The sequence below is a fragment of the Piliocolobus tephrosceles genome, chromosome 5, assembly GCF_002776525.5.
Source record: "Piliocolobus tephrosceles isolate RC106 chromosome 5, ASM277652v3, whole genome shotgun sequence".
Taxonomy (NCBI): Eukaryota; Metazoa; Chordata; class Mammalia; order Primates; family Cercopithecidae; genus Piliocolobus; species Piliocolobus tephrosceles.
Genome location: NC_045438.1, coordinates 59,114,888 through 59,128,799, shown reverse-complemented (window position 1 = coordinate 59,128,799; position 13,912 = coordinate 59,114,888). Strand labels below are relative to the sequence as shown.

The following is a 13,912-nucleotide window of genomic DNA, read 5'->3' as shown; positions in this document are numbered from 1 at the left end:
TGCTGAGTTATCTAGAATTTCTGGTGGAAAATCACCTGAGCTGAAATTCTGATAGGCTTTCAAGAAAAAGGAAATGCTCATTCTTTAAGAGATCCTTAAATACATTGTAAGGGAGATTTGAAAGATTTTGAAATCTCTGGAATTAGAAAATTTAAGGATTTCTTTCCATTTTCTTGTTTGTTTGTAGAGGTTTTAAAGAAATCAGATGAGCTCCATGTTTCTTAAGATGGATTTAATCTATCTGGTAGTGAGGTAGAAATAGCAGCGGCTGGGGAGTCCATTCTCCAGGGGGCTCTGAGGCTGGCGGGTCTTAGACCCAGGCTCAGGGCTCAGAACTCAAAGAAGTTTAGGGGTTCAGGAATGCTTAGGGTTGCTAAGGTCCTAGAACTATTAATATTATTCAGGTAAACTATTTTGTGAGCTGGTGTAGCGTCTAAAAGCCATTGACGATTTTTGTTTCCATGGGAAAGTATATTCCAAGTTCCAAGCCAATTTATGGAATGTAATCTGTTGGTAGAGAGTATGCATCATCTATTTTGCCATAGAAAATGCGGTTTGAACATTTCACATGTGTTATGAAACATACATGTATTAGAGCTTTTAGTACAAAGAGCAATGCCTATTACTCAGAACAAGTACTGTGTCACATGTCCAACAAGTGTTTGTTAATGGAACTGGCTAATAGGTTTTTATTTTAAAATTATTTTTAAAGCATGCAATCCCCAAATAATCCAAGTTATCCTACTATTGATTACACACACACACACACACACACACACACACACATTTATTTATTTTTATTTTTTATTTTTGATTTTTGGGATGGAGTTTCGCTTTTGTCTCCCGGGCTGGAGTGCAGTGGCATGATCTTGGCTCACTGCAACCTCCGCCTCCCAGGTTCAAGTGATTCTTTGGCCTCCACCTCCCAAGTAGCTGGGACTACAGATGCATGCCACCACGCCCAACTAATTTCGGAATTTTTAGTAGAGGCAGAGTTTCACCATGTTGGCCAGGCTGGTCTCAAACTCCTGACCTCATGTGATCTGCCCACCTTGGCCTCCCAAAGTGTTGGAATTACAGGCGTGAGCCACTGCACCCTGCCAGATGATATATATTTTTGAAAGTTCCATTACTCTGTTTTTCTGTTAGAAGTACATGAATCTTAATTGACTTAAGACCCCAATTTTATCCCAAATTATCCACAAGAAAGGACGGGGAGCATCAGGTGGCTTGCAAAGGTGAGTGAGGAGGTCTCATTAGCACCGTGTAGCACTGACTCCTGGCTCAGCTGAACTCCACACAGGGACTCACATCACAGCAGGAGCCTTTCCTCACAGTTGGACATAGTGGGGAGTAAAAGGGAGGGGGGCTTTTCTCTGAGGCCCTTAGGTGTCAGCATGAGGTCCCTGGGGGAGTTTGGGTCCTCAGTGCCTTAGAGGCCATCTCTGTTACCCTTGTCACCTCTACCTCCCCCTTCCCGAGCAGTGATGGTCCCTGGTGGTGCAGGACCCTGCCTGGCACTGTGCCACAGCAAAAACCCTCGAGCCATCATGGTGCTCTCAGGCATTACTGGGAGACAGAACATTCACATGAAGACAGAAACTACAGTAGGTGGTCTAGAAAAAGGATGAAATGTGTGAGGGAAATGTTCTGAGTTAGTGGTGATGTTTGCACAACCTTGCGATTATACTAAAAACACGAAATTGTACATTTTTAAAGGGCTAATCTCATGGTATGTAAATTATATCTCCATTTTAAAGAAATATGTGAAGGAGCAAGTATTTGAGGAATTCAGAGGAAAGGGGGCCCTCAGCTCCTATGAAATGTGTTGGTAATGGGAAAGTAGGAAGGCCTTAGACAAGCGGAGAGAGGCAGAGAGGGGCAGAGGGAGACGTGGAGGGTGGGAAGCGCCTGGCAGGTTCTGCCAGGGAGGGAGGAGGCTGAATTGCCAGAGAGGGAGAAACAGGGAGAAGGGAAAAGAAGAATGGAAACCATTTGGGACCAGATTATGGAGGCTTTAGATGCTGGTCTGAGGGGCAAATGGGGAAGAAAAACCTGTGGATGGTCTGACACCTGGGATCTGACATGGGCCTGGCAATGGCTGGGAAGACACATGCCTGGGTTGTATGGGATGGGCAGGAACAGGAACATTCAGCAGGAGGAGAGCTCTTTGCAGCCATCATAACATTTTGGGTTAGATGGTGAAGGTGGCGATAAAGTGAAGAAGAAGGACAGATTTTGTGGATCCTGCAGAGTAAGAGTGACAGGGCTTGAGGCCCGACTGGATCTGCAGAGTAAGGAAGTCAAAGGCCTCTCCAGAGTTGTAAGCTTGGGGCTCTCCTGGGGAAGCTTCAACTAAAATAAAGGCCAGTTTGGGGAGAAAGATGTTGAATCCAATCTCAAGCATTTGGGTTTGGGGCAGTGGTGATGGGATATGTAAGTGGGAACATGGGGCCGAGCATACACCATGGTGTACCCAGAAGCGGTCGCATTTGTGGCCAAGGAAACTAAGGCCCACGGGCTCTGTGACCTGCCTGAGGTTCCAGAACCAGCTGCAGTCAAGCGGGAACCAGATTCCTGGCTAAACCTCCTTCTGCCTAGCAAGCAGCTGGTTCAGCTGTGGGGCTAGTCCTTGGGAGGGTGATGGGCACTGGAGAGTTGAGTCCATAGAAGAGGCAGGAATAGAAGACAATGGAGTGGTGAAGTCTCTGCAGGGGAATAGAGGAAACAGCAAAGGCCAAAGGGCAGGGAAAGGAGTCTTGCCATGTGTCCTCATTTGTGGGATGTGAGAAGGAAGCAGATTGCAAGCAGATGTCAGCTGGAATAAAGACAGCAGTGTCACCGAGGCCAAAGGGAGACAGCATTGCATAGAAGCATTAGAGACGCCCAACTGCATGCTTGCCTGCCTCCTGCAATATAGACAGCCGCACGGATCCAGGGGCACGGGGTGCTCAACCATGTCAGATGCTTCAGGAATGTTAAAAGAGAATGCAGCCAGGCCACAGGATTTGCCGCTGGAGATCATGGAGAGCGCATTTCAGAAGCATGCTGTGAAGGAAAGCTGACAGAGAGTGGGAAGTGAGGAAATCGAAGATGGGAGGACAGACCACTCTTGAGATATTTGGCAATGAGAAGAATGAGTGCTTAAAGATGAACAGAGAGACAAGGAAGGTGAATTTTTTTTTCCTTCAAAGTAGCAGTATGGTATGGTGGCCTATAGAAACAACTGGTGGGAAGAAACTGAAGATGCAAGAGATCATAAAAGAACTGGGTCCTGGGTCATGGAGGAGAGAAAGGGCTGGGTCCTGGGACCTGGGTCCTGGAGGAGAGGATGGCCTAAGTGCTGGATCCTGGGTCACAGAGGAGAGAAGGGGCTAGATCCTGGGGTCATGGAGGAGAGTAGGGGCTGGTTCCCAGGGTCATGGAGGAGAGAAGGGGCTGGGTCCTGGGTCATGCAGGAGATGGGGTCAAGCCTACTTTAGCAGGTAGGAATGCTCTGTAAAGGGAGAGAACAGTAGATAGATGAAGGGAAAGAACAGTAGATGGATGAGGCAGAACTTTTTAGTGGAGAGGAGAAGGATGACAAAGCTCTAGCTGGAGGGTCTCACTCTTGCACTAATGGAAGAGATGGAGTTTTCTATTGTGATTATCTAGTGGATGCTCATTTCCCCCTTCTTCCTGACCAATAGAACTCCAATATTATTTGGAGCAGGAATGTGCCCAGCTAAAACACCATGCTTTGCATCCTTCTTTTTGGCCAGCTGTGGTTATGTGACTTAACTTCGATCATGGAAAAATCATAGATTGGGGTTTCTGGGAATCTCTTTAAAGGAAGCAGTCATAAGTGTCTGTATCCATTTTGCTCCTCCCCTTTTCTCCTTCTTTCAGCATACAATGCCACACAGACCTCCAGAATAGGTGGAGGGGACCAGGAGGAATAGAAATTCATTTGAAAGTCTCTCTCTTTTGGACAAGAATATGCTAGACTCATATGTATAGCGCATACGTACTTAATAGAAAAACCTAAGGATATGGCTTTGATGGTTGGTGCTGTAGCAGCTGTATTGTGACAGTGAAGTGACCTTGAGGATGAAAGTCAGTGCTAAGAATGGCAGAACAGAGAGAAGGAAGCCAGGACATTGATGACACTACAGAACCACCACAATGTCCCTGGATTGTCTTACCTCTGCACTTGTTTTGCATAACAGAAAAGACATTTCTTTTCCTAAGCTGCTGTTATTTGGGGATTTTGTTATGAGTAGCCAAACATAGTTCTTTTTTTTTTTTTTTTTTTTTTTTGAGACGGCGTCTCGCTCTGCCGCCCAGGCTGGAGTGCAGTGGCCGGATCTCAGCTCCCTGCAAACTCCGCCTCCTGGGTTTACGCCATTCTCCTGCCTCAGCCTCCCGAGTAGCTGGGACTACAGGCGCCCGCCACCTCGCCTGGCTAGTTTTTTGTATTCTTTTAGTAGAGACGAGGTTTCACCGTGTTAGCCAGGATGGTCTCGATCTCCTGACCTCGTGATCCGCCCGTCTCGGCCTCCCAAAGTGCTGGGATTACAGGCTTGAGCCACCGTGCCCAGCCCATAGTTCTTATCTGGTGAGGCTGGGGTGAGTGTGTGTGTGTGTGCGCGTGCGCGCACACGTGCATATGTATTAAAAGGTGGCATATAGAACATGTTGGATTAGGGACTTTAAATTTCTGCATTGCTCTAAAGTAGAACTGAAACAGTTGAGAACCATAGCTGAGGAAACCAATCTGGATATCTATGATCAGAAAACCCTCATTCTTATACAGATGGGTGTCCACACCGTGCCTATTCACCAAGTGCAAGTCGATTCCCCTCTTCCCTACATCTTGTTGACCAAGACAATATCTACCTTATAAAGATTGAAATTTACATTTTATGCCATTAGCAGTTTTTATTGAAGGAGGAAAATGATTTCTTAATTCATCTCAGGTTTAAGATAAATTCTGCAAACATTGATTAAAACATGAAAGGCACTTAAATAAGCATACATATCTCTGAAAACATCAAATGTTATGTACATGTGTTCATCATTGTTTGGATTTAGAGCTTTGAATTCACTAAGAGTTTAAAATGCTTTTTTTTTTCTTTCTCATGCCAAAACGTTTGACTGTGAAATATCAACCCAGAATGCTCTGGGAAAAAGTTAGCAAGGCTTCAACCATTTTTGTTTTTGTTTTTGTTTTTTTTAATTGCAGGCTTAAACCATCTCTATTCATATAGAACCCAGAAAACATGTCTCCTTGGATATGCCATGTGGCCTCTCGGTTTCACCAGGCATCTTGAAACATCGAGGGCAAGTAAGAGAGTTGTTCATTCATATCTTCATCACCAATATTAGGTTTCTTTTAAAAATTCAACTCTTGCTGGGTAGAAAAGTCTCTGCAATAGCGCAACATGCTTGTCTGCTTTTCAGTCCATTCTGTGTGTAATTCCTGGGGTTTATGAGATCGAAAAATAACTCCAGTTGTGGCCATTTATCTAGTTTTGTGGCAGCTGCAAATTCGGTTGCTCCAGAAACCACCTGATCTTCAATCTCCCAACTACTTTTAATGGCTGGATTAATGGACTAACCACTTACATGTGAAAATCCATCTTGGCTCTATTATCAGGACCGTGGACAATGGACAGAGGATTTACTGATTTACAAATTATTACCATCTTTGACATTTCTCTGAAAAAAAAAGACGCTTCAGATAGTTTAATATTTCAATGATAACTTAGTTTTATGAGAGAGAGATGTTTTAAGGGAACAAATGAGAGGCAGTGTTTTTTTTTTTTTTTTTTAATGAGGTACCTTGGAAAACAGCATACAACGCCACATGCAGACCTCCAGAATAGGTGGAGGGAACCAGGAGGAATACGAATTAATTTGAAAGTCTCTCTCTTTTGGACAAGAATATGCTAGACTCCCACAGCTCATATGTACTTGATAGAAAATGTAAACATCGATTTGATTTCGGCTCAGCTTCAAAACAGTAGTAAGGCATTAATTAGAAAATATTATTTAATATTTGTTCTCCTTTATTCTTTTCTTACCTGGTCAACAACTAAATGAACTCAATGTACTCTTGTGGATGAATGAAGGGCAACTCCCTCTGGGAAGATTCCTTATATTAACGCAAACCCCTGATCCCTTCTGGTGAACTCAAAACCCTAAGCCGAGGCTGAGAAGCAGTCGGTTCCTGGCATGAAGAGGATGGTTGTAGGCTGAGGTCTGAAGGGAAAAGTCAGGTTAAAGAGAAGCGTTTGCTGCAGGGTAGTGGGGTGGGCAGAGACCTGCCTGCCAGGCTGTGCCCTTCAAAGTCTCTGACCAGTTCTGGTTCCAGCATTTTCTGGGCAATGCCATCACAAGTCCCTGTGTCAAGGACACCTATTGCCAATTTTGGCAAGTTTATGTTTCTTGCTGTTGAGTCAGACAAGAAGGCCCAGGCCCAGGATGTCAATAGCTTAGGGGCTTTCAAAGCCACAGAGGGCCTGGCCCATCAGGTTTCCGCAGGAACATGGCTCATAAAATACGTTTGCTCCTCACTTGGAGCCCCAGCTGGCAATCCTAGACAGAACAGGCGAAGGCCGCAGTAAGCTGCGGGGTGGCATGGAACTCTGAAAAGACTCCTCCCTTGTGCCATTCTGGGCCAGAACACAGATTTCGCATTTTGCTGGCTTAGGGTCGGGACATGGCATTGTCCTCACAGGCTGAAATCATCACACTTGGAAAGCTGGAACAAGCATCTTTTGAATGGGCATAACGCAATTGCTGGGCCAATTTCTGCAGAACGGAGTGACAGGTCACTGTGCCCTCCCGGATGCAGGCTGCCTGCCGCCTTCCTGCAGCATCCCCCTGCTTCCTGGGGACCAGGGCACTCACGCTCAGTTCAGCCTTCAAGTGCCAGGAAACCTGTGGTCCCCCTGGGGCACTCCTGGGAGAATGAACGCAGATGAATTTTTAAACAGCAGAATGAGTGTGTGTTTGTGTGTGTTTGATAATGGTCCAAGCTTTAATAGCATGGTAAAATATTTACCTTACTTTTTATGGTAGCATGTAATCAATTGCTAACACACTGAAAGAAGTTAGAAACACCAACATCTATTCAGCCACAGCTAGAAGGAACCATTCAACATTTACAAACATAAGTGTATACATATTTATGTACATGTCACATATAGGTTCATAGGAAATGCAGAGCCCTCACCTCGCCAGGTGAGCCGCCCCTCCGACCATCCCTCCTGCCCAACAGAAGTGGGCGCCCCTGGGGGCATCATCGCTCAGTCCTCTGACACTGGGTTTCTTTCTCAAGCCACAGGGGACAGGGCTGTGGGCTTCTCTCTGGTTTTGGTTTTTAAGACATTAATTATCTAGCAAATTGGCCCATTCAAGTTAATCTCCCTCTTGACCCTGAATAGCCTTGATTCATTTCACCAAAATTCCCAATCCCCTATTGGATAAATGATGCCAAGTGTGTACCAGGGACAGGGTTGGAGGTGGGGAAATTGATAATAAATATTAAGTAAATATCCACTATGTGAAGACAAGTGAGTCGTGATCCTGGCTTCTGGGATTTTTTCATAATTAGGTGGGAAGAAGGGCTGGTCACAGGAGAGTGGCAACCACCGAATTAGGAAATGTTAGAAGCGGGAGGCCTCTGAAGACCATGATTTTCCTTTCCAGGGGAAGGAGTTGGGAATGGACTGGGCCACATGGGACCAGAGTGAGGGCTGAGCTGGATTCACGGTCACCCATGGAACACCCTTCTCATCAGGGCCAACTCCTTCCTGGGGCCTCTGGGGAGCAGATGGAAGGAGGCAAGGAGCAGAGACGGTTTGGGAAGTTGTGGAAGCTCCTTTGTGGGGCTGTCACTTTAACCTCACAGGTAGCGTAGGCAAGGAGAATCCTTGTGAGTTGGTGCCTGTGTGCGGGTGTGGTTGTGTAAGGACGGCACTGCCCCACTAATTACAAATTGCAGGTGGGTACAAGTAGTTAGGTGGTTCATAAAATCAAAAATGGTTACACAGAATGGACCTATTCCATTTTCTATACGTGCATGCAGTGTGAAAATAAAGATGGCTCGAAGATATCACAGTGCAAGAACTCTGCAGGCCTTTTCAACACGAATTATTTTGTGCCCTGTGAATTGCCTTCATTCCAAATAACACTTGTGTGCTTTTCTTTTTCCTGTCTTCTTTTCTTTTATATAGAATGGCAACTCTTTCTCAGGAGAAACAGCCTTTTTCCATAAATGCAAATCATTTGGGGTTACTTGTATCAATGGTCAATGTGCCTTGTCTTTCATACGGTTATAAGGAGCAGGGCCATGGCTTTGAACTTGAGTAGCTTTAGCTGTTAGATTTATGGTCTGGAAAGAAGTCAGGAGAGGAGTTGCTGTGTCCCCTGCGGCTGCTTCCATAGTGACACACTTCCTAAGTACAGAGCCAGTTCCCTTCTAGGCGATCAGTGAAAGTCAACAAAGTGGTCATTTTCTTAATTTCATTCTGATTAGTGTCCAGGGAAGGATGATGACCTATATGATCTCAGCCCAAACCGTAAGCCGATTTCTCCTCCTCATTTTCTGATACCTTTACTAGGACCTCAAGTTGCACTTCTGGGATTGAGTGACACATTAACACGGAAGGAAGCCCAGAAGGCGCCCGACAGAACCCCTTCTCCCTGAGCGTCCCCTCCCCCTCCCTACTTCCGATCAACTGTTGCGCGGCAAACTGCAAACGTAGAGCAAATTCCACTAAGATGGTGTCAAAAAGAGATAATTAAAGAAAACAAATGATGGAAAGCTCACCTCTTATCTATGAAATCATTCTATAAATATCTCCCAGTTCAAAGATTTGACTTTCGGTTGTTTGGGGACCATTCCTCGCTAGGGATATTTCAAGAAAAAACTCTCCCCATCTGGATGATTTTGTTTTCATTTATGCTATTAAGGATAACCGTAAGCAGATCCAGAATAACAGAGGACGTCATTTTATTGGCTGTCCACAGGAAGTTTCATCACACACGGAGGTGAAGACTGTGGGGGGCGCCGCACACAATACCTCAACACGAGACCTCATAGAGTGGCCAAACAGAAAGTGAAATGACCCCCGACACGATGGAACCCCAGCCGCCCTCTGCAGCCCTGGTGCCACCTTTCCACAGACGCCACACGCAGCCCAGTAAGCTGAGTGAGGACACTGTCCATTAGTCTCGGTTCGTTGCACTGTCTTCCAACAAAACAGCACTTAAAAATTCACAAAATTAAAAAAAGAAAAAGAAAGCAGCACTTTCTTGGAAACAGCAACACCACTGTAACACAGACGACAGCGTGGCATGCAGATCCACACCTGGTCGGTTTTTTCCCTTTAGGATTTTTTTTTCTTTTTTTTTAATTAACAAATGGAATGGCATGTCTGTTTCAAATATTAGTAGCATAACATGTAAGTGCAGTTGCAATCTGGCCACAAGCGTCAGAAGCCTTCTGTGTGTCTATCACAAGGGCGGGCAGACACACTCCGATTCTACCCCTGGAGGGTCCCCGTCCCCAGGACCACCAAAAGAAAGCAGCGACTTCTCTATTTCCATTGGTGTCAAAGCACTCAGGTTGGGGAAGAAAATTCAAATGAAACCAAGCTCTCAGCATCCGGGGCCGGCCGCCCTGTGCCATTCTAAGTGGTCTCTGTCCCCCGGACCTGGGGCTGTCATCTCCACCGTGGCATTGGCTGGGAGAGTTGCTGTGGAGCACACCCCTCCGCTCACTCCTGCTGCCCGTGGAGGAGCCTCTGGTGCCTCCCAGCCCGGGGCCACACGGGTCACACAGAGCTGAGCTTCACCAGGCCACGCACAGAGTCCTCGTGCAGGGAGTCCTGGCTGGCCAGGCCCAGCACGTGCATGGTGCGGCTGTGCGCCAGGGGGCTGCCCGCCGCCAGCAGCCTAGGGGGTGAGGGCGCCTCATCGGGCGTCAGGAACTGGTGGCCCATGTGCTCATCTTTCCGGGGCATCACGTCCGCGAGCGTGGCCTCGGCCAGGTTGGGCATGGAGGCGGGTGGCGTGGGCGGGCCCAGTGTGAGGCTGGCACAGGGCGTGCCCAGGCCGGGCTTCCCGGGTAGGTGCAGCTCGTCGCTGGTGAGGCTGGGCTCGCTCTGCAGCAGGGGGGTGGCCGCGGCCTGCAAAACGAATTTGGTGCTCTGAATGCACTGGTCTTGGTCGCACTGGAGAGCGGGAGGTGCCAGCAAAGAGAAGGTGGAGAGGAGGGGGCAGAGGTGGGGAGGAACGGGGACAGGGCATGGGCGGGGAGGGCGGGGTGCGAGAAGAGAGAAACCGTTAGTGACACCTCAGTCAGCCAGGCAGGGAGCGCGTAGAGTGGCCCAGGTGCATTGGGGGAGACACCCAGCGCCTGGTTCTGCAATCGCCTCTGCTCAAATGAAGTTACCACGGGTGCCCGGTCATAACATGCAGCACTGGTCATGAAGCCAGTGGCTTTGGTTCCCAATTTAAAGGACACAATTAAAAAATCTCTTGGGCAGAGTCACAGGCCACCTACAGCAGTGGGTGGCTGTTTCTTGTATGCTGAAAACCATTTTTTAAACCACATTGTTTTAAAAATACAGGGGTTGTACACCCATGTTCATAGCAATGTTATTGATAGTAAGTCAAAAGTCAAAAGCAACTGGAGTGTCCACTGATGGACGACAGCAGGGACAAGGTGCGGTGTAGACACACAATGTTAGTGATTCAGCCTTAAAAAGGAAGTGCATTCGGACACATCCACGAGATGAGTGGACGCTGAGGACAGCATGCTAAGTGAAACAAGCCAGTCACAAAAAGACAAATAACTGTGTGATTCCACTGATACGAGGTCCCTGGAGCATCATGTTCTTAGAGAGAAGGAAGAATGGTGGCTGGGGGGGCGGGAGGAGGAGGGAGCTGGTGTTTAAGGCATGCAGAGTTTCAGCCAGGGAAGATGAAGAAGCCCTGGAGATGGGTGGTAGTGGTGGTTGCAGAACAACATCAGTGGATTTAATACCACTGAACTTATACTTACAAATGGTTAAAATGGCAAATATTATGCCATGTCTATTTTACCACCAAGAACAGAGAGAAAAGTACATGGGTGACAGAAGCCTTTGAGGGTCTGATCAGACTGTTTGGTAAAAGCCTAGAATTCTCCACTGCTAAATTTCCAACAGCTTCAAGAGCCATTCCCTAAGCCTCTGTGGTCTGAGAATGCCCACATTTGAGAAGACGTTTCCTATTCTTCCATGCGTTCTTAAGTCACATGACATCTGCCTTGTGTCCTGTTTCCCTTCACTCCCTGGGCCAAGAAGATATAGTGTAAGCATATGTTTAGCCTATGCAATGGGCACCCCTGGTAGCTCTGCAGACCCTCTCCTTGAACTATGGGCAAGTTTCAGAACAGCTAGAAGAGACTTAACAGGACTTGGACATCTTCAACTTGAGCCTGTGCAGTACCTTCTCAGTGAGATTCAGGAGCAGTGTTTTGATGGGAAGGAGGAGGAACAGGCATGGATATTAGGGGAGCAAATTGGGACTCTGTGCTCAAGCTATAAACTGGCTGCTCCGCTCCTCTTCTGCAGAGTTCTTACGACGAACTTGCTTCCCCTCTTCACAAATGAAGACCCTGGGGCGCGGATGGGTTGGGCAGTGCGATCAAGACCTTACAGATGAAAGTAAGGGATGGATCCAGGATTTGAAGCTGGGGTAGACCTCTTTCCACTATTAGGCATTTGACACAGCAGATGCTTAATAAATGTTATTTGGTCTTTCATCGCCTCCTCTTTATCAGAAGGCTAGAGTTACCTAACAACTACTCACCGATGGCTTTGTGATTTAGGTGTGCCAACCTCTTCCTGATAAGAGACATGCCCAGAACTGTCATTGCTCATACCCCTGCAGCCGGAGCGGTGCAGGGCCAACATGCACAATACAGCCTCGACCGCAGGGAGGAAGTTCAGCCGAAGCCGATCCCAAGGTGCTTATTTCATGCAGTGCACGCTTCCTTCCCAGCGTCATGGGTTTCTTTCTAAAATCACAAGTAGTAGGCAAGCCACCCCCGAGCCACCCTCCAGCCTAGAAGAGAAGGTTGAGGGGCTGCAATCTTCAAGAAATCTGCAGGTTTTAGATGCTCAAAGACTAGGTCTTAGGCAAGAGTAAAGCTCATAGTGGAGTTATGAAGAGGGCAAGCAAGTCTCACGGAAGATCCTTGCTTTTCTGTGGCTTCAACCCGGGCAGTGGAATTGTAAAACACTGAGAAGCTGGGTAAGGCCTGAGAAAGAAAGGTGCCAAAGTGGGGTCAGGGGGAGCGGAGGGGAGTGGGGTTATTCAGAGGAAAGGAAAGGCTACTACTTGGAAGGGGGGCCGGGCGCCGTGGCTCACGCCTATCATCCCAGCACTTTGGGAGGCTAAGGCAGGCAGGATCACCTGAGCTCAGGAGTTCGAGACCAGCCTGGGCAACATGGCAAAACCTCATCTCTACAAAAAAATACAAAAATTAGCTGGGCATGGTGGCACACAAATGTAGTCCCAGCTGCTCAGGAGGCTGAAGTAGGAGAATCACTTGAGCCCAGGAGGCAGAGGTTCCAGTGAGCTGAGATCGTGCCACTGTACTCCAGCCTGGGCGACAGAGCAAGACCCTGCCTCTAAATAAATAAATAAATAAAAAGTACTTGGAAGGGGCTGACTGTGAAGTCTTAACAATCCTTTAATGCACTCATTTTTCTACTCATCACCAAAATCATTTGTGCCACAGCAGTGCTTCTCCAAGCTGTCAGGTGGGCAACAGAGTAGCTTTCTCTGTTCTTGCAGGGAATTTCAGCTCAGGGTGCAGGTCCCTTGTGGTGGGGGCTACTGAGCAGGAGGCTGTCAGGCTGCAGACAGCTGTGGCCTGTGTAGGCTGCACGTACTCTCCCATGCTGTCAGCTCTGCTCAGAACATAGGCTCGGTCTTGACAGGGCAGAGGTGGAGGCAGACTAGCCTCACTAATTAAACATTCATCTTCTAGAAACTATACCAGGGTTTGGATAGACTGAGCTTTGCAAAGAATGTTTTATGAACATCACCGTTTCGTATTCCTCCTGACAGAGGCAGCTGAGCCGCAGCAGCACTCCTATTTCCTGTAACTCCGCACAGCCTCCAGCAGGCCAGGCCTGGGAATGAGCCCAGGGCTGAGCTGCCGCTTCAGAGAGCTCGGCTGGCGAGCCAGCGCCCTTGCTGGACCAAGGCATCTTGTTTTCAAGCTTCCCCTCTGGAGCCCTCACTCATCCTAATGCTTTCTGTCCACACAGTACCCACTGGCTCTCAGGAACAAGGAAATTGCAAATTAGATTTGCTTGTCTCTGTTGACCTGAAGAAAGTCTTTTCCACTGAAGACTAATTGGCAAATTCTGTTTTAGGGATCAGCCCAAGTACTTCTGACTGACTCTCACAGACTCACAGAAAAATATATTTGAGGGTGGAGCTAGAGGCGATGGTCAAGGTCACACAGTAGGAGCCTGAGGGCAGACGAGGGCTCCTCTCCTCCCAACCCTGTCTCTTTCACCTTCCCTCTGGGAAGAGGTAGGCTCTCCTCATCCCTGTGTTTACTTCACTGGCAGAGGTGGGCTCTCCTCCACTTTCTCTGTCTTTTTCCCCCTCTCTTGTCCATTCTTCTACTTTGCACGACCCCATCAGCTACTGGCCCTTTTCCTCTCCTCTGATCACCTCTCTGCCACCTAAGCCTGCAAAGAGCTCCTGCACACCCGTGAGAACCTTCTCGGAGAAGGTGGCTGCCAGCAGTGGTTGGTTAAGCTCCTGAGAGCTTGTGTTCCCTGTTGGGGTTGATGCAGAGTTGGGTGCACTTTGGAGACTTCCATTTGCAAACATCCTTTGCTAACTTAAAACA

General features: G+C 47.7%; 1 protein-coding gene across 3 annotated transcripts in view; it reads right to left on the bottom strand.

Moving 5' to 3' along the window:
* Positions 1 to 5,795: 5,795 nt before the first annotated feature.
* The window catches only part of ZDHHC14 (zinc finger DHHC-type palmitoyltransferase 14), a 312,504-nt gene continuing 304,387 nt past the window's right edge, over positions 5,796 to 13,912 (bottom strand). For 2 of the 3 annotated variants that reach the window (XM_023206072.3, XM_023206070.2), the window contains one exon: positions 5,796 to 10,223. In XM_023206072.3, coding sequence (XP_023061840.1) covers positions 9,825 to 10,223 — 399 coding nt within the window. In that variant the 3' untranslated portion in view covers positions 5,796 to 9,824. The remainder of the gene's footprint in view (positions 10,224 to 13,912) is intronic. The other variant, XM_023206071.2, reaches the window with a different exon arrangement.